At 38.9% G+C, this 21331-nt stretch overlaps 1 protein-coding gene, 1 long non-coding RNA gene and 1 pseudogene across 2 annotated transcripts; all 3 read left to right on the top strand.

Moving 5' to 3' along the window:
* The window catches only part of LOC132862515 (kinesin-like protein KIF3B), a 10939-nt pseudogene extending 8994 nt beyond the window's left edge, over positions 1-1945 (top strand).
* Positions 1946-2243: 298 nt separating this feature from the next.
* Positions 2244-20931, top strand: LOC132861919 (kinesin-like protein KIF3B). The gene is made up of 9 exons (XM_060893601.1): positions 2244-2383; positions 3340-4860; positions 5028-5129; positions 5356-5478; positions 5766-5884; positions 6497-6613; positions 15066-15171; positions 16076-16257; positions 18973-20931. The coding sequence occupies exons 2-9, from the start codon at positions 3433-3435 to the stop codon at positions 19076-19078; spliced, it is 2283 nt and encodes a 760-aa protein (XP_060749584.1). The 5' UTR covers positions 2244-2383; positions 3340-3432; the 3' UTR covers positions 19079-20931.
* LOC132861920 (uncharacterized) lies at positions 7460-12648 on the top strand. Its single transcript, XR_009649985.1, has 2 exons — positions 7460-7823; positions 8662-12648. It is a non-coding gene; the product is annotated as an uncharacterized LOC132861920 (long non-coding RNA).
* Positions 20932-21331: the final 400 nt, after the last annotated feature.

Below are 21331 nucleotides of genomic sequence, written 5' to 3' on the forward strand. Positions count from 1 at the left end.
CTCCTCCCTAGGTTGATGATAGGGTGAGGACTGCACTGGCTGAGTCGGAGATGTTGGAGCCCTAGGCCCTAGGTTAGATGGCCACTCCTCTATAATGCTCCACGCATACTGGCTCACAGGGCTGGAGGCTCTTTCTGTTGGCAATGAAACGCTCCTAACTACATAACGAGAATCATGTCCTTGTACCTCATCTGTTGAACAAGTAGTCTAGGCCAGTGGTTCTTAAACTGGGGTCCCTGAGATGGTGCCAGGGGGCCCCGGTTCACTGACAACAACTGCTCAGAACAAGCAGCAGGTTGGAGATGTCACTCTTGCCTGTCATCAAAACTTCAGAGCCCTGCATCAGTAATACGGTTCAGCCACCGAACGCACTAAACAGACATAATTCATATAAGGATAAACTGACAGCTTACTAAATAATAAATTGATTATTTATTTAATAAATTAATAAATAAAAAAATTAAAAAACTGACTGTGTAATAAATACACAAAGTAACTAACGGCATAAACAGGATTAACAACATGACGGAGCGCTTGAACGTGCAGCGAACGCTAGCATTGCATTAGTGCTAGCATTAGCGCTATCAATTGATGTCAACAGTAATGGCACTTGCACGCTAAACATTATCAGGACTTAAAGAAGGGCTACTATATTTGTCAGGAAATGTCAAGTACACAAACTTGCACTCACAGTGAGTAATGCACGCACACCATTTCACTCTAAGCAAAGGCTAACAGTCCCAGTTCTGTGTTGGCTGCTTCTGGGTGGTGACCGGCACGATGAGCTCTGACTCTCCAACAACATGTTATAACAGCTATATAATGAATGCTGTTGCTTTAAAAGCCACATTTAGGTAGTATTAAACACTGACTTGAATGATATCAAGCCATTAAAGATTACAAGATTATAAGGATGCAGAAAATATTTTTTGTTAGTCTGTGGTTTCTATGATTCTATTTGTAGCATGATAAAGAATATTAACAGATTGCAATAAAAAAAAAATAAAATAATAAATATATATATATATATAATGTATGTATATGAATGAGATAATAGATGTGTTTGAACTCATTCTTTAGTTTATCCTGTCCATAACCTCATTTTTGCTTTCTTTTTATGCAGGTAAAGGTGGTCAGTGTTCATCCAGATGTAGCTCAAGTTGACCTGTACATCTTGGGCAAAGCTGAAGACAACAATTTTATAGACAACTGTGTCTCATCGTTCTCAGCCTTCGTTAAGCGGGAAAGAGATGGCAGGCCCTCTTCCTTCTTTGGCATGGACTACCCAATTAAAAAGGAAAATAAAGATGAACTTTAGAAGCACTGAAGTGTTCAGAACTGTGAAAGCTTTCTATTCTTTAGTTATCTCCAGTGAATAATTTACAGAAGAGTTTGGGGGATTTTTGGTGTAGTTTAGAAGGCACAAAAACATGTTTTTTTTTTTCTCAGATAAGAACATTCCATGTTTGAATATATCTGTATTGAAAAACAGTATATCTATATAGTATTCACAGGATACTGCATTTCATGCTAATGAAAGCTGTTTAGATGCTGAAACAATGCATGTATGTTATGTTCACATAAACAGTAACATACCATAAATAAAAGAGTATTATGATAATGATAAAGAACATTATGAAATAGAAGTTAGCTGACATTTGGTGTGGACACTGTGGCCAGTTTTCCTGGTATATCTCTGTATCCACTGTGATCCTGACCAGCATAAAACACTTACCTAAGATTGATTAAAACCCTGTGTTAGCAGCATTAACATGAAAAAATCTTAAAATGAAAATATCACAAATAAAACTCCAACTGTAAGCACAGTTAAAACTCATGATAAATAATGAGGCTATAAAGTCACTTAGAGTTTTGCCTGTTGTTACAGGCTCACATTTAAAACTTTTTTATCTATATATCGATATATCAATCCATCCATCAGATACAGTAACATTCCTATCATCGGGTGTGTGATCAGGTACCAGTGAAACACAGTGTAAAATATAAACCTTTTTTTTATTTAGGTAAGAAATCATATGGTGTTAAATGGTATTTCACTACTTTTTGTAGAATAAACCAATTTAAACAAAAATGTTATGGTAAAAGTACAAAAGTCGGTTCAATTTAGGGCGAAAAAAAAGCTTAAAGTTTACAAATGTTACATCTTCAGTAAGCAAGTCTCTCAACGTTCACCCAATGGAGCCGATTCAAAGAGCCGACTCTCTATCGAACGATACAAAACTAATCCAAGCAGACAGTGTCCACTGCAACACACGCACAAATACTGTACATTCACACCTACACCTCATTCACTCAGTCACAGAGTAGCGGTCGTGCAGGAAGATGCAGAAATGTCTGACGGAGGTGTTGCCTAGGTGTGCAGGTAAAGTTCTTTATTATTAACGTGTTGTTTTACACGAAACTGTGACACAGCAATACGCTAAGCTGTTGTGCTTATTATATGAAGCTAGCTTGCTAGGCTAGTGAATGTTTGCCGTTGCTAGGCCGCTACAGAATGAGGTTGCCAGGAACTGTGTGCTGATTCAACTAGCATTAGCTAGCTAGCTTGTTAGTTACCTACATTTGCAAAACCGTTATGCATTTTTTTAGCTGGCTCAAGAAGTGCACAGCTTGTGCGTGATTAATCGTCGCCCCAGAAATGAAAACAACCGTAGCGAATCCAAGCAAATCGTTCATAAAGTGTTAGATTCGAGCTAAAGCCTGCTATAGCTATGTTAGCTAAATTTGCTATATAAATAGGAGAGTTTGAGTTTATTTTTAGCTGTACTTCTACTAAAAATTAACAGCAACATGCTTTATACTTAAAATATTACATTTGCATTCATACTGGTTATTATGACCGAATCAAATTTATATTCGAGTTTATTGCCATATTTCGTTATATTACCATCATTCATATGAAATCAACTAAAATGGTCTCTAAAAGGTCTCCAGGCCCATTAGCTTAATTGTTAGGATTTGTATGATTTCACTCAAGGCTGGGTTGGTAATGTAATCAGTGTTGATGCCAATTTGGTGAATTTAGTCAGATTTGCCTTTTTTTTTTGTCACCTCATGACCTTTTAATAGGTTTTGAAACAGTTTAGCTATTTTTAATAATTAACTTTTAATTTGGTGTTTTTAAAAAATGCTACATAACCTACATTTCTAAAGTTGTTTAAGTCAAATCTATATCTATATTACAAAGATTTTTAGTGTTCGGGATTTGGCAACACTAGTCTTCACTATAAGGTTGTCTGTGTGTAGCCTGCTGCATTTTAACTTGTTTGAGGATACATTATATGTTAAGTATTCAAGCAATTATTGTTCTCACTGCAGGTTATGATGCTGAAAGTGCCATCACTGTGAAGTAATACTGCAAGCAATTACATCAATGCCAGCAACACCAGGAAGGTAAAATTAGGCGCAATTATGTCTAGAAGCAAGAGCTCTGAGTCTGTGAAGGTTGTTGTGCGGTGTCGCCCAATGAATGAAAAAGAGTGTGCTGCAAACTTTGAGAGGGTGGTGTCTGTAGATGTAAAGCTAGGTCAGATTGTAGTGCGTAATCCAAGAAGTGGGTCCACTCATGAACATCCCAAAGTTTTTACTTTTGACTCGGTATATGACTGGAACTCAAAGCAGGTTGACCTCTATGATGAGACTTTCAGGCCACTGGTGGAGTCAGTGTTGTTGGGATTCAATGGCACCATATTTGCTTATGGACAAACAGGTACAGGAAAAACATATACAATGGAAGGAGTACGCAGTGACCCAGAAAAAAGAGGAGTCATTCCCAACTCCTTCGAGCACATTTTCACACATATCTCCCGATCACAGAACCAGCAATATCTGGTCAGGGCATCATACCTGGAGATTTACCAAGAGGAGGTCAGGGACCTGCTAGCCAAGGACCAGTCTCGTCGCCTGGAGCTGAAAGAGAGACCTGACACAGGTGTTTATGTCAAAGACCTTTCTTCATTTGTCACTAAAAGTGACCGGGAGATTGAGCATGTTATGAATGTAGGTAACCAAAACCGTTCAGTTGGCTCAACCAACATGAATGAGCATAGTTCCCGTTCTCATGCCATATTTGTCATCACTATTGAGTGTAGTGAGTTGGGTCTAGATGGGGAGAACCACATCCGTGTTGGAAAACTCAATTTGGTTGACCTGGCAGGAAGTGAAAGGCAGGCAAAAACAGGTGCTCAAGGAGAAAGACTAAAGGAGGCCACCAAAATCAACCTCTCCCTGTCTGCTTTGGGTAATGTCATTTCTGCATTAGTGGATGGCAAAAGCTCCCACATTCCGTACAGAGATTCCAAGCTCACGCGTCTGCTACAGGACTCGCTGGGAGGCAATGCCCGCACTGTCATGGTGGCTAACATTGGACCAGCCTCATACAATGTAGAGGAGACTCTAACTACGCTACGCTACTCAAACCGTGCTAAAAACATCAAAAACAAACCCCGCATCAACGAAGACCCCAAGGACGCCCTTCTAAGGGAGTTTCAGGAGGAAATCGCTCGTCTGAAGCAGCAGTTGGAGAAACGATCAGGGAAAAAGAAGAAGAATAAGCAGAAGAGGAGACTTGGGGAGGGAGGAGAGGAACTGGATGATGATGTGAAAGATGACGATGATGAGGATGATGATGAGGAGGAGGAAGGGGCGGGTGGGGATAAGAACATAGATGATTATTGGCGGGAGCAGCAGGAAAACCTAGAAAAGGAGAAGAAAGCCATTATGGAGGACCATAGTCTGGTGGCAGAGGAGAAACAGCGACTGCTGTTGGAGAAGGAGAAGAAGATGAATGATCTCCATCGGGAAAAGGAGGCATCTGAGATGCTTGCAGCCAAAGTCAAGGTAACTTCAAAGGTCTAGCCATGGCCTTAATATTATAAAATACTTAAAATAAGAGTATTCTATAGGCATTTCTGCCTTTACTTTGGCAGAAACATCAGTCATTAAAGAACCTGTAGTTTTAGATTGTAAAATTTTTCTCTCATGACCTTTTTTGCTCTTACCCTAAGGCTATGGAAAGCAAGCTGTTGGTTGGAGGGAAAAACATTGTTGACCACACTAATGAGCAGCAGAGAATTCTGGATCAGAAAAGGCAGGAAATTGCAGAACAGGTAAAAAATCTACCATATGTTGGTAATAAGCCTTCCTGTGTGTGTATATATGTGTATAATATAACTAATATTTGAGTACTATTTATTTGTAGACTACAATTAGTGAATTATTAGTTTCTTCTCTATCAATAGGATTTGTATGTACACCATGATTCTAAAAACATTCAGTACATATTGGTTTATGGCATTGTATAACTTTTTTTGGATTTCTTGTATATTTGAGTAGAAAAGGCGTGAACGGGAGATGCAACAAGAGGTGGAGTGTCGCGATGAAGAGACTCTTGAGCTGAAGGAGACATACAGCTCGCTGCAACAGGAAGTTGATATAAAGACCAAGAAACTAAAAAAGGTACAAGGCAGTATCTCAAGTTAATATGAACCTGATTCACTTATCCCAGTGCAACCGTGCTGCTAACATATCAGAGGCACAGCTATTAAGATTCTAATTCTGATAGCATGGATAATGTTGCGTACAGGTTTAATTGCAAATCTTTCATTAATTTTAAATGCCAGTTTTGTATCCAGAATTTCTGCTTCCACTTTTATGTTCGTCCATGACTAAACCTGAGAAATGTATTTTTATCTGTAAGCACACATGTAGTTTTTGAATTGATTCCCTTTCTTTATCTTGCCCAGCTCTTCGCAAAGCTACAAGCTGTGAAGGCAGAGATCCATGATGTCCAGGAGGAACATATTAAAGAGAGACAAGAGTTGGAGCAGACACAGAACGAATTAACCAGAGAACTCAAACTGAAGTATGAAGGCTTTTACATATTTCTGTCTCTTCCTTACAGCATAACTTTTAATTAATAATTTAACTTTAATAATTTAATTTTAATTAATTTTTACCTACAGGAGTAAAATATGTTTTGCAGAAACGCTATCAGAAATGAGCTCCTAGTAGAATTTGCATTAATCTAGGTGAAATTTAATCTGTTATTTTGCAAGCCTCTTTTTTTGCAAGACAGCAGAAAACAAGAAACAGAGCTGCTCATTCTGTTCTAAAAATGTGAAATATAGAATGTATTGTTAATCAGTTATGCTCTTATCATGGGGCCTTCTTCTCAACTTGCATGCATTAGGAGTGCAAGCACCTACGAATCTTATATGCCTCCCTATTATGGTGTTGTTGAATGTGTGTGCATGTCTTGGTATAAACTAGAGGTGGATATTTCATAGAAAACATTGTGAAAGAGGTTCTATGGAACTAATATATCTTTGTGGTGAAGCAGACTGTCTGAAAGTAGGAGCCAGAGAAGCAGTATTAAATCAGGCCTGAAATAACTAAATTTCAGTTCATTAACACTAAGAACTGCTTGTTCCCGAAGGCTCATATTGATCTTTGACCTCTGGTTTGTTCTTACCAGGCATTTGATCATCGAAAATTTCATTCCGTTGGAGGAGAAGAATAAGATTATTTCGAGGGCGACCTTCGATGAGGAGGATGACACCTGGAAAATGAAACCCATTACCCGTGTTCAAGAGTACGTAAATGTGTGTGTGTGAACAGTAGCTGTGTTAGCACAGGTCTTTATTTGATTAAATTTTACTGTGCATTTTGGTTGTTTTCATGAGAACTGTTCTCATTCTCAATTTAAGATATTTATTTGCATGTTTTCAAGAATAGGGTTTAAGAATAACAAATCTATATGTAATAAAATGACATATTAGCAATAGTTATAGCATGGACACCAGAGACAGCGGTGTTCATGTATACAACCACCAGGAACTAATAAAATACAGAAATCATACAACAATCAACCTGCATGATGATGTACTGGAAAGGCTTCGCGACCCCGGATTGCTGCGGATACCAGGCCTCCAGTCCTTGGCGTCGCCTGATACTTTTCATTGTCAGTGAAGTTTGTGACTGTTAGATGCAGACCATTTTTTTTACCGCGGGAATTCACCACTGTTTTTTATTGTCGGAGTTTACATTCCACCCAGTGCTAATGCTAAAGAGGGCTATATGGAGCTATTAGCGATCTACAGAATGTTCACCCCGACGGACTGTTTATCATCGCCGGAGATTTCAATCATGCAAATCTCAAGTCAGTGCTCCCTAAATTCCATCAGCATGTGGAACTTTGCTACGAGAGGTGAAAACATGCTGGATCTTGTTTACACAAACATTCCCGGCGCATATCGTGCGGAGCCCCGCCCCCACCTCGGCTACTCAGATACGCTCTAAAACGCTTCTGAAGCAGGTGAAAACCTGCCCAGCAGGAGCCACCTTTGCTCTTCAGGACTGCTTTGAGTGCATTGACTGGAACATCTTCAGGGAGGCTGCAACCAACAGCGACACCATTAACTTGGAGGAGTACACGGCATCAGTGACCAGCTACATCGGAAACATGTAGCTGGTCCAATGTTGTTTTGAGTGAACCCTTGGTATCTCTAACTGACCTGATCCTAATGATCTGAGTAGTCTGCTTGGTTTATATTCAGTTAGCATATCTGTAATGTATTTCGGTCCTAAGCCATGAAGTGATTTATAAACGAGTAACAATACTTTAAAATCTATTATAAATGTAACTGGAAGCCAGTGTAAGGACCTGAGGACTGGAGTGATGTGCTCAGATTTTTTGGTTCTGGTCAGAATTCTGGCAGCAGCGTTCTGTATGAGCTGCAGCTGTCTAATGGTCTTTTTTGGGGATCCCAGTAAGGAGTCCATTGCAATAATCCACCCTGCTGGTGATGAAAGCATGAACAAGTTTCTCTAAGTCTAAAGCCGCATTCACACTGCACACGACAAACGGACACGACTGTCGGATTTCGCCCCTAGTGACAGTCGCACAGAATGTGCAATATGATCGTGTAGACGTCAACATGGGAGAGAGGTTAATTATCGCGGTCTCGGAAAACCCATTACTAGATGATCGTGACAAAAATCCATTAAGGCACAACTCTTGCACTAAACAGTGATACTCACCGAGACTTTTTCTCCGAGTCAGGTAGTGTTTTATACACACTGATTTGCAATGTTTTCTTTGGCGTCTCCAGTAAAGGAGAGTAAAAGCAAGAGCCTGTATTCTCCCTCCATTTATCGTGGTGAATGAAGGAATTAATTAATGAAGGAGTAAATACAAACAATCAATGCAACAATAAATCCAGAAAGACGGTGAATAATTTTTGAGGAAACATGGACACAACATTAAAAATAATACAATATAAATATTAATAATTTAACTTTTTTATCAATAACAATGTATTTAAAACAAAAAGATTGTTTTCGGTAAAGTTTAAAAATGACTAAAGTTAATATTAATACTTTTCAATAATTATCACCTCGCGCACACGAACCTGATAGGACAACATTAGAATACATCACATCCGGTCGGCATGTCGGATGCGGTGTAGTCGCACAAGGTAAATTTTTTTTAACGGATCCAACGCTCAAAACGGATCCGCAAATTACGGATCCGCAGATGGTCGGCACCTCACGCAGTGACCTTGCGACTCTCCATAGGAAATGAATGACTTCCGGTTTATCGGCCGTCGTTTGTCGTGTGCAGTGTGAAGGCGGCTTAAGTCTTGAGACAAAACATCTAATTCTGGCTGTATTTCTGAGATGGTAGTAAGCTGATTTGCTTATCGCTTTCACATGATTACTGAAATTAAGGTCAGTCTCTAAAATTACACCAAGATTTCTGACTTTATTTTGTGTCTTTAGACCACTAGAGTCAAGGTGTGTGTTAACCTTGAGAGTTTCATCTTTATTTCCGAATACAATGACTTCGGTTTTGTCTTTGTTTAACTGGAGGAAGTTTTGATGCATCCAACTGTTAATTTCATCAATGCACTTACATAGAGAGTCAATGGGGCTGTAGTCATTAGGGGACAGGGCTAAGTATATCTGGGTGTCATCTGCATAGCTGTGGTAAGCAATTTGGTTCTTTTTCATTATTTGACCAATTGGGAGCATATACAAATTAAAGAGAAGCAGTGCAAGAATTGAGCCATGTGGGACTCCACATGTCATGGATGTCCACTCAGATTTATGGTTACCTATGTTCACATAGTAACCTCTCCCTTTTAGGTATGATTTAAACCATTTGAGGACCATCCCAGAAAGCCCTACCCAGTTTTCCAGTCTATGTAAGAGTATGGTGTGATCTACCGTGTCAAAGGCAGCACTAAGATCTAGTAGCACCAGCACTGATATTTTACCTGAATCAGAGTTTAAGCGAATATCATTTATTATCTTTAAGAGCACTGTCTCTGTGCTGTGATGCTGGCGGAAACCAGATTGAAAATTGTCCAGATAGCCATTTGAGTTTAAGAATTTGTTCAGCTGATTGAAAACAACCTTTTCAATGATCTTGCCTATAAAAGGAAGATTTGAGATTGGTCTGTAGTTGTTAAGTATGGTTTTGTCTAGGTTACTCTTTTTTAGGAGAGGCTTAACAACTGCCGTTTTTAGGGACTCTGGAAAAGTGCCTGTGAGCAGAGAGGTATTTACTATTTTTAAGAGGTCAGTTTCTAAGCAGTTAAGTACCTTTTTTGAGAAAGGATGTGGGGAGGGTGTCAAGGCTGCAAGTTGATGCTTTAAGATGTTGTACTGTTTCTTCCAAGGTTTTTATATCAATTATGTCAAATTCTGAGAAAATGACAAATTTCTGAGGTTGTTGTAATGAGGTCTGACTGACCACATTACAATATGAGGCCGTATTTATTGCCATTCTGATATTACTGATTTTCTCAGAGAAAAAGGTTGCAAACTCATTGCATTTGTTGTCAGAGAGCATTTCACTAGGAACTTGATTTGGGGGGTTTGTTAGTCTCTCTACAGTAGCAAAAAGAGTGCGAGTGTTGTTTATGTTGTTGTTTATAATGTTTGAGAAGAAGATCTGTCTAGCTGTGCCTAGTTCTACATTGAAAGCACGAGGACTGTCCTTATAGATGCTATAATGTACTTCAAGTTTTGTTTTCCGCCACATACGTTTAGCTTTTCTGCATGTTCTTTTCGTGCTCTGTACAGCTGTTGTTTTTCTCCAAGGTGCTTTACGTCTGCCAGTGATCATCCTGACCTTTACTGGAGCTATACCATCAATAGCATCTTTAACTTTTAATTTAAAATTTTCAAGGAGAACATCAACAGAGTCTGCCGATATGTTTGGCAACATTGATATAGCATTCATAAATACCTCACTGGTGTTTTCATTTATGAACCTTTTTTTGACATAGACAGATCTATCATCAGTGGCAGGACAGATCAATAAATCAAAGTAAACACAGAAATGGTCAGATAGCGCTTCATCCTTGATAACAGTGGATGAAATGTTTAGACCCTTACTAATGAGCAGATCAAGAGTGTGTCCCCTATTGTGTGTAGGACCTTGCACGTGCTGGGTCAGATCAAAAGTGTTTAAAACATTTAAAAGTTCAATTGCAGTATTGTTTTCTGCATTGTCTATATGAATGTTGAAATCTCCAGCAATAACAAAATAATCAAATTCAGAGGAGATTGTTGATAAAAGTTCTGTGAATTCATCAACAAATGTTGGGGTGTATTTGGGAAGCCTATAAATAACTGTAAACAGAATGCGTGGTGTACCTTTTAGAGCAATACACAAATATTCAAAAGACTGGTAATCACCAAGTAACACTTGCTTGCATTGAAACGCATCTTTGAATAAAGCAGCTATTCCTCCACCTCTTCTAACAGCTCTACAGACACTTATAAAAGTAAAGTTGGGTGGGGCTGATTCATTGAGGACTGTAGCGCTGCAGCTGTCATCTAACCAGGTTTCATTTAGAAACATGAAGTCCAGGTTGTTAGTGGTGATAAGATCATTAACTAAAAATGATTTGTTCTTTAATGAACGGATGTTCAGAAGTGCTAATTTAACAGTAACTGGTTTTGGCCCTGTATCCATCTCAGAATGACGTCTAATAGGCAGTAGATTAGATAGAATTGTCGTGCGGCTGGAGAGGGCCTTCACATATCAGGACAGAGATAGGGAAAGCTAAAGGGACATTGGGCTCCCGCGTGTTCTGAAAACATTTCTGATTGTTACTGCTGTCATAGCGGGGACCCAACACATATCAGTTACCAGTGCTGTTTGCAGATGAGGGCTGGTGTGATCCCTGACGTTGAGGCAGAGGTCGGAGTGCTCTCTCAGATGGAGGGGGAGGGCAGGCTGGGCCCGGAGGCTTTGGTGGTTGTGGAGCCCGCCGTTTCTTGGTTGATATTTGGGGACTCGCAGCAATAGAAGTTCCAGCAGATACCAGTTTCTCCATTTTCTCTGAAAAGCACAGAAGTGGTGATGTTGGAGAGAAGGAGAGAGAGTGTGACAACATCAGCTGTGATTCTGGTGTTCCTGGAGGCTGGGGAGTGTTATCTTGTTTTTCCTGGTTGTTATCCACAGAAACGTCCTTGGGTGTTGATTCACCATCCAGCTGTAGTGAGGACTGTGGGCAGTTTAAAATATTAACATTTTAAACTACAGAAAGAACAAAATGGAGTAGATAAATTCAACTCATGCGGTATATTTAAACATTGTCCATTGTTAGAGTGAGAACAAAGTAAAATAGAAACATTTAAACTACAAAATGGATAAGCCTGATATAACTCATATGGTTTAATTAAACACTGTCCAGTTTATGACTGAAGAGAAAAAAAGAAAGAGAATCATTTAAACTTCAAAAAGAACAACATGGAGTAGTCTGATACAAAAAAGTACAGGAATAAAATGACTGTCAGAGTATTCCTTTGGCCTCTTCCTACTTTAATTAGGTAAGGCAAGTTTTTCTTTATAAAGATGAGTTTTTCAGCATTTTGTGAAGACAGTCTATTCCTCTTTTCATCCAAAATGTGTGCCGCTGTACTGAATAGCCGCTCACTATCAACACTTGTCGATGGAGCACTAAGATAGACTCGTGCTACCTCTGCCAAAGCTGGGAACCGGCCTTTGTTCCTCTTCCAGAAGTCCAGGGGATCTGAGGACCTTGAGATAACAGGCTCAGAGAGGTACAGATTAATCTCCGCTGCTGCTGAATCAGTTTTGTTGTAAGCATCACTGTAACTGGTGGTGTTGATAATTTCATTGTGCATCTGCTGCAGAGAACTAGATGGAGGAGCTTCTGGTTTAGCCACAGTTTCTTCAGTTCCAATCTTCTGAAGTCCCTCCCTCACTGGTGCATCCAGTGCTTCACTGAGCAGTTTGTGCCTCTGGTTTGATCTGATCATCAAAATATCTATCCTTGTACCTTGTTTTGAGAGAGAGAAAATAACTATCATTGCTAAATTTCAATTATATTAGCCTAAAAATTATAAAATACTATTTTTAATTTAATACTTTCACACAATACAAACACATTTGCCACAAACAAAGCCTTTTTTACTTGACATGTTCAATACCATAAGTATATGTCTAAGTCTTAGTCAACAATCAGGGTATACCCTGCCTGTGTAAACCCAGCTAAAGTCATTCATGTACTGTTTTCTACATAAAATCATTCTATATAACTACATAATGTAATTTAATGTTAAAATGTGAAATATAAACTTGATATATTTAATATCGACTAAATAGGATCATTTCAAAGTTTAAAACCATAGGGAAATAAAAAAAAAATGTCTCATGCGATCTCATTATGGCCAGGGTCACATATGAAATTTATCATATACATTATATCTAAAATTAATTAAGACTTACCTAGGATCAAGGACTGTAGCCACAACATACACAGGTTCCTTATAAATGTTGGAGAATCTTCTCACAACAGCTACGAGAAGTGTTTGTTTTGATGTTTTTACTCCATGGCCCGAGTCAGACTCTCTCTCAAGGAGACGCTTTAGGGCACTGATAGATGCGATGACATCAGCCACAGATGATTTTATTGAGCTAATCTCCTTGGTCAACTCTTCAAAAGGTTGGAGAATGGAAACCATATTGTCAATTAATTTCCACTGTGTTGCATTAAGATTCGGGATGTCATAGTCAGCCGTGTATGCCATTAAAGCATGTTTTTGCTCCAGCAGAGAGTTGAGCATGTAGTACGTACTGTTCCAACATGTTGTAATCTTTTAGGAGATTGGCCGAGTTGTTTTTGAATATCTCCTAAACGTGAGTATGCTTGGGGCGAATGCTTGAAATGCCCCACAATGCGCCGGCAAATAGCCACAGCATCACCGATTGCCCACTGTGACAGGACTCCCTCGCGGACCACTAAAGTGTGTGCCATGCACGGCACGCTGCTTAAATTGCAGTCTCTTGTGGCCTTTTCTATATTCTTTGCATTATCGCGTAGTACGAAATGCACTTTTTCTTCGGAAATGTTCCAAGTCTGTAACATGTCTTTGTATTTAGCGACTAAAGCCCCAGCAGTGTGTGAGCCAGGAAATTCCTGGGAGTGGAGAATCACTTGCCTCTTTTCAAAGTCTTTGGTAATCCACTGTGCTGTCAAACTTAACATGGACATAGGGGATATGCTAGAGCTCCAAATGTCAGTAGTTAAACTCACCACGGTCACATTTTCGTGAAGTAGACTGTTTATGTGGCTGTAGACGATTTGATATAACTCTGGCAGAGCAACATCAGTAAAATATTTGCGCTGTGGCAGTTTATATAGTGGTTAAAGATGAGCAATTAGGCGTTTAAATCCAATATCTACTGTGACTGACAGAGGCTGGTGGTCAATGCATATAAATTCCATTATTTTCGCGGTTATTTCCTTAGCTTTCTTGCTCTCTGGTGTTTACAGTTCGTGTTTTCTTAGAATGTCTGTAATGGATGGCTGAGTGAGGGTCGCGTTATTAGTTACCGTTGCCATTTTTGCATTTGCCAGTTTTTCGTATACGCCATACGACTTCTTAAGCGCCGAATGAGGTTTGTTGTATTAAATGTTTTGGACAATGCGCCTCCACGTGAGATTTCTTAGAAACATAAACGGCAAATAGCGACTTTTTCATTGTTTCTCGAAACGTCATAGTAATTCCACACCGGCGATGACATGACTGCGGCGCCAAAATATTTACGTCCCCACTCATCGTCTACGACCTCACGCATTGACGTCATCAATTGTGATTGGTTCCTAAGATTGGCCAAGTTTAACGAATACCAATCGAGTCATAAAATGTGATTATCTGCCGATACCGATCTTCGGCCGATCGATCGGAGCATCCCTAGTGAGGACAGCTGAGAAAATCATTGGAGTCTCTCTTCCCTCTATCATGGACACTTACACAACACGCTGCATCCGCAAAGCCAACAGCATTGTGGATGAGCCCACACACCCCCACACACACTCTTCACCCTACTGCCATCTGGAAAAAGGTACCGAAGTATTAAGGCCTTCACGGCCAGACTGTGTAACCGTTTCTTTCCACAAGCCTTTAGACTCCTTAATAGCTGAACTGTACTGAGCACAACACACACATGCACATAAACTGTATGGACTGCACAGACCTACACTAAATACACACACTTCCAATATATATCCATCAATCTGTTTACATGCTGTTTTTTGCGCACTTTTTGCTATTTGCACATTCTGTCTGACATTCCAGTATTTCTGCACACGTAATATTGTCTGAACATACAGTATTTACACTGGACTGCGCTGTTTCTGTGTATTGTCTTGTAATTTTTTGTTTGCACTGTCTTTTGTCCCGCACTGTCTTGTCTGTCTTGTTTGTCTTGTCCTGCACTGTTTGCACCAGGTTGCACTTTAGGTGGCTAGTAAGTAGTCCTAAGTCCTTAGCTCTGTCTTTGTTCTATGTACCACCATGGTCCTGGAGAAACGTTCTCTCATTTCACTGTGTACTGCAACAGCTATATATGGTTGAAATGGCAATAAAAGCTTCTTGACTTGACTTGAGCATTAATAGCATTTTGAATGGCAATAATAGCCGTTGTCAAGTAATGACAAGAACTGTCTGTATTTTTCTCTCTCTCTCTCTTCCCATCTATCTGTCCGTCCATTGATCAGTGACCAGCAGATGATGAGAAGACCAGTGTCTGCAGTCGGGTACAGGAGACCGCTGAGTCAACATGCATGCATGGCCATGATGATGCGCCCTGAACCCAGATATAGGGTGCGTCTAAACCAGGATACTCCATACATAGTGCTGGCAATAGGAATGTCGCAATTGGACAACATAGCAAATGAATCATTTTAAAAGGCAACAGTATAAATTATTGAGGCAACAATCATGTAATGAGTTAAAAGTTGAATATTATGGATTATAATGGATTATTTATGGACAAATGCTGTAAATAGGCTAGCAAGGAAATTTGACTATAAACTTTGATACATAACAAATTAATTGTTCGGGGCTGAGCGACTTTTACAAGGGATTAAGAGCTAGATGAATTGGTCAGAGCATCTCCCAGTATGCGGTTGTTAGTACCTCCTAAAAGTGGTCATGGGCACCAAACTGTCAGTGTTGCATTTGATCTGCAAAAGCTAGCCTCTCTATTCCGATCCCACCGAAGTGTTACTTTAGCACAAATTGATAAATGTTAATGCTTTCTAAGATAGAAAGGTGTCAAAACAAACAGTGCATCCCAGCTTGCGGTGTATGGATCTAAGTATCCATAGATGGGTCAGAGTGCCCATGCTGCCCCCTGTATTTTGTCAAAGGCACTTACAATGTGCATTTGAGCATCTAAGCTGTACCATTGGTCAGAGCTACACAATATTAATGTGGTTTTAATACTATGGCTGATCAGTGCATGTAGCTTTATCATTGTAACCAGAAGATAAAACGATTAGATTTTGCAATTGATCCAAACAAGGTCAAGGACACAGCAATGTCAGATATGTGAAAAAGTTGTACTTCAATAACTTCCTTACTAGTAGTAACATTAAGAGAGAGACCTTTGAGATGACAGAGACATTGGAATATAATTGTTAGATTCTTTTTTAATAAGGAATAAATGAGAAACCTCCTTTTTTATTCAGAACATTTCTAATTACTCCCCTACCTTATTTCTTAGGCTGAGAATATCCTGATGCTGGAACTTGACTTGCCCACACGCACCACTAAAGAGTACGAGGAACCCATGATTGCGCCAAAGGTGGCAGCTGCTTTAGAACATGCATTGAGGGAGGAGGATGACATTCAAGTAGATGCTTCGACCTTGGGCCAAGCTGGATTCATCAAGAAACCAAAAACAAGGTGAGAACCCATTCATAGTGGATTCTTTCATATTTCTTTTTTCCTTTGTCTACAATGCCCCCTGTTTCTGAACTGTAACTTTTATGTCCTTTTAGTCCTGTCTCACACAATGAGTGTATCTGACAGACATCACAATGTCTCTGATTCCCAATGTGCTCAGTTCAAGCAAGTTATAGGAAACATCAACTGTGTTCCACTAAAGGGTGTCAATAGGCATTTTGTGTCACTTTTCAATGCCTGATTAGACTAATGATTAGATTAACAAAATGCTGAGGCTTGCAAAGCATGGAATATTAAAGTTTTCAGTGCCAGATTCAGTAACTAATGTAAGAGCGCTAGCAAATGATTCATCTTAATAAAACAATGACAGTATCTCTCTCTCAAAAATGGCAATCAAAAATATTCACCTCAAAAGACATTATTGTGATGTTGAATGATAATGACAATAAATGACAAAACTTCATTAAAGAACAAAAAGTATTTATTGACTCATTTGTTATTTTAACAACAGAAGTTTTCAATTTGAAAACTTTCAAATTTTTCATTTGAACTGTGAAGTCAAGACGTGCAGTATTATTCAACCCCCAGCTTCAGTACTTAGTGGAGCATTCTTTATCTTTTATTGGGTGTAACTGTTGTTAGTTAGTAGTTTGCTTTCTAACAAAAGTGCTGACAAGCTTCTTTCACCTCTCAATTGGAATCTTTGCCTATTCTTCATATGCAAAGGCTTCTAGCTCAATGATGTTTGATGGCTTCCATTTTGCAACTTCCTTTTTATATCCCAGCAAAAATTTAAATCTGGTGACTGACAGGGCCACTCCAGGATGTTCCGGGAATTTTTTTTCGTCAACCAAGCTTTGGTTGACTTGGAGGTGTGCCTGGGATCATGGCCTGGTGTTTCTGGGAATCCATGACGCTGGTAAACGAACAGTTCCAGTTTGATTTAAGCAGTCCGTAGAACTGTCTCACAAAACTCTGTTGCCTTAACCAAATTTTGATGTTAATCGTGGTCAAGAGTGGAGTGCATATTGGAGTCTTGCCATTAAGTAATTAAGTACTTGTTTATTCAGTCTTATAGTTGCCACTAAAGCACTTGTACTAGCTTTCATCAGGTCTTGCAGTCACACAGTGTTTTTTCTTAGTTGTCCTGACTAAGTTGGCACAGGCCCTTGAATGAATTTGAGGCTTTCTGCCACAGGCAAGCAGGTTGCATTTTCTGTATCACTCAAATCATAAAGAAACCATCTGAAGCAGAATCTTGCTCTTTGAAAAAACTTTCATTTATTAATTTTTAAAGTCTTGTGGTGTTGAATATTTCTGATTGCAACTGTACACATATACACTGCTCAAAAAATAAAGGGAACTCTTAAGCAACACATCCTAGATCAGAATGAATGAAATAGTCTTATTAAAGACTTTGTTCTTTACATAATTGAATGTGCTGACAACAAAATCACACAAAGATTATCAATGAAAATTTATTAACCCATGGAGGTCTGGATTTGGAGTCACACTCAAAATTGAAGTGAAAAAACACACTACAGGCTGATCCAACTTTGATGTAATGTCCTTAAAACAAGTCAAAATGAGGCTCAGTAGTGTGTGTGTGGCCTCCTGCTGGGTTGTTGCCCTCCTACGGCCTCCACCACGTCTCCTGATGTACTGGTCTCCTGGTAGCACCTCCATGCTCTGGACACTACCTTGAGAGACACAGCAAACCTTCTTGCCACAGCTCGCATTGAGGTGCCATCCTGGATGAGCTGCACTACCTGAGCCACTTGTGTGGGTTGTAGACTCTGTCTCATTACCACTAGAGTGAAAGCACCACCAGCATTCAAAAGTGACCAAAACTTCAGCCAGAAAGCATAGGAACTGAGACGTGGTCTGTGGTCACCACCTGCAGAACCACTCCTTTATTGGGGGTGTCTTGTTAATTACCTATAATTTCCATCTGTTGTCTATTCCATTTGCACAACAGCATGTGAAATTGATTGTCAATCAGTGTTCCTTCCTAAGTGGGCAGTTTGATTTCACAGAAGTGTGATTGACTTGGAGTTACATTGTGTTGTGTAAGTGTTCCCTTTAATTTTTTGAGCAGTGTAGATAGATGCAGATAGAGAGATACATAATGTATACTTTGATTTTAAGACACAATGGTGTTTAGAGCTCTCTCAGATGGGCACAATAAAGAAAAACACATCTTGCAAGTGGAAGTTCTGCAGAAGAAAACCTTGCTTTTTAAGAGATATATTAAGACAAGCCAGACTCGTTTGAGCTGACAGGAAACCTGTAACTCAAACCCAAATAACTGTTTACAACTGTGGCGAGCAGAAAATTCTCATCAAAGCTTGAGGTGGATGTGCTACAGCAAATGACCACATGAGGTTCCACTCCTGTCAACCAAAAACAAGACTCTCAGAGTACAGACTCATTGACCCATACAGTTAAAAATGGAAAAAGAATTTTTTTCTTTCCCTCTAATCTTTAATTCTTTAGCTTCAGTGCATTTGTGCCCTTGAAACTACAACCTATTATCATTTTGATATGCTTGTCAGCTCACCACAGTTAGTGAGTTAGTGTATTCTCTACTGATCTCCCTCAATAAGGTGTACAGGTGTTTGTGTATGTGTGTGCGTGTGTGTGTATATATATTTATATTTGCACATTATAAACTAATCTGTTTTTGTTCTCCTGTCCTGATTCCTTCTTTCTCAGCCGTCTCAAAACAGGAAAGAAAGTGAACACCCCCATGTCAGCTCACAGCCTCTCCAGCTCAGGACCCCCACTCTACCCCCAGTCTCGTGGCCTTGTGCCCAAGTAACCCCTCTAAATACTCATTCTTTCTCCAGATCCTTCTAGACTGACTAGAATGTGTTTTTTGCTTATAGTCTGAAATGATATGCTGAAGGTTGTTGTTAATAAAATCTCCAGGTTATAAAATATACCCCTAAATGTATACATTATTGGGTAAGCAGACCAAGATTTCCTCTCCTCACTCTCCGTTTTTTTTTTTTTTTTGTTTGTTTGTTTTGTTTGTTTTTTGTTTTCCAGTCCCACCCCTTGAAACATTTTTAGTACTACTTTAATGCTCCGGTTCTGCTGCTGACTGGTTTTAAACATGTGCAATTATAAATGGGATTAAATAATAATATAAAAAGGCCCATGAGCTTTCCTGAAAAGGATAAGCGAGCAGACTTTGACATTTATATTCAGAGGCATGTTGCTATCTTATTCAGAACATAAAAATTGTTTTTAGCATCTAGTCTTGCTGATAACCGATGCATCCTCTTACTGTACTTGTAGTGCAGTGACAGTAATTTGGACCACGGTTGGCAAGGATTCATTGCATGTACATGTTAGGTTCTATCTAGCTAATTATGAAATTTTTTTTTATTATTGTAGATTTAACAAATTGAAAGGCTCACTTGAGAATTACACTGGGTGTGCGGAAGCGTTCCATCAGTTTGCCTCCAAATATGCACCGTAGTGTTATTTGCTGAGTGAGAGAGCAGACTAGATTCCAGATCTGGTTTCCAGCATCCATCCTTCCTTTCCTTTTAGCACTAGGAACCATAGCTGTGAGGAGAGGAGGGGTCAGTGAGTAGGTCTGGATTGGACTGACGTTAATTAGAGTTGTAATGCTGTTCTGTTCGAGTCGCCCAAGTTGGAAGGACTGGAGTGGGGAAGTTACCAGGTCAACACATACTGAATAATCAGGGTTCCAAGGTGCCTTACCTTCCCTTTTTATACAGAAGACAAAAGAAGACATTTAGTCAATCATTTGGTCAGACTTTCCCTTGGAATAAGCAGAAAGCTTTAAATTCAATTTAAATTTAAGCACCCATGCGGTGACTAAGGAGTGTATGTTTGCACCATCACAGTTGTTTTGGAATATCACTGTGCGTTTCCTTTCAGAGCATCTGGAGATGGTCAGTTCCTGTTACTTCACCCTTTAAAAAACACTGTTAATAGAACAGTTATTTGAAACAAATAACAAATTTTTCTGCTTTTGCAGGCAGCATCCACATAGCACTCTCTGATAAATGTGATTTTGGGAGAATCTTTAAACATGACTTGTTTTAGTAACACTAAAAAACTGTAATATGCTCCTTTTCCCCAACCTCTGCCCTACCACTAAGGGTGACACAATTGCTTGCTGCTACTGTAGGGTTTCATTAAACCCGTGTACGGAGTGTATGTTTGTGTATGTAGAAATGTCAGTAAATAATTCTCTTCTGTACTGTTAAAATAAAATGATTAATAGTCATATAGCAACATTTACAATGCTAACTTATCGTACTGAACCTGTCTTTTATATTCAACTGTTACCTTTTGTGTTCATGAGCATAGAATGTATTTTTTTTTTCATTTGTATTATTTAATGTTGTGTACAAATATATTTTTGCATTAATGATTTTTAAGAGACTATTTCATGTTAACTTGTTCCTGTGACTTCTTCAGAATTAAGTTCAAATCTTAACGTGTGACAGTGTTTAGTTTCTCAAAGCTGTGTTTGTGTTGTTACCTTGATTTAAAAAAATCAACACGTCAGGCATTTTGTTTAAATCATGTAGAAAATAAAAATGTTTTTTTAAAAAAAGCACTAATGAAAATGCACACCCTCTATGTAATGGTTGTTGAATTCATTCATATAAACCAATACTTAAACCAGAACCCAGCTTTGTCTTTGTATTTCATTCCTGACCATAAAACCATTTTCCAAAAATTATATACAATGATTTTAACCATCAATGAATGAAAACACCCTTTATGGACATTTGCCTGCTGGCTTTTTTTTTTTTTTTTTATGAAATTAGAATCTTAATGTTGATATATTTTGAAAATATTAACTTAGAACATATTCAGTGGCTTTGCATAAACACCCTAAAATTATTCTTTATAATTGCCATGTGTACCTTTAAATAAGAAACTTCTACTATACTTTACATACTTGGACATAAGAATAGAAAAGATTTTTGCACAATTTTTATGAGTATTCTTAGCATATTAAGTGGCTGTGGCTAAAATGGTGAACACACAATCACGTACACTTGTATTGCCACATACTGTATAA

The sequence above is a fragment of the Tachysurus vachellii genome, chromosome 19, assembly GCF_030014155.1.
Source record: "Tachysurus vachellii isolate PV-2020 chromosome 19, HZAU_Pvac_v1, whole genome shotgun sequence".
Classification (NCBI taxonomy): Eukaryota; Metazoa; Chordata; class Actinopteri; order Siluriformes; family Bagridae; genus Tachysurus; species Tachysurus vachellii.

What these genes read in the sequence shown, in the direction of transcription:
- LOC132861919 (XM_060893601.1), top strand. Translation starts at nt 3,433, where the DNA reads ATGTCTAGAAGCAAGAGCTCTGAGTCTGTGAAGGTTGTTGTGCGGTGT. An exon ending in GGCAGGAAATTGCAGAACAG is followed by an intron (nt 5,130 to 5,355) that starts GTAAAAAATCTA and finishes ATATTTGAGTAG; the next exon opens with AAAAGGCGTGAACGGGAGAT. An exon ending in CCCATTACCCGTGTTCAAGA is followed by an intron (nt 6,614 to 15,065) that starts GTACGTAAATGT and finishes TCCATTGATCAG; the next exon opens with TGACCAGCAGATGATGAGAA.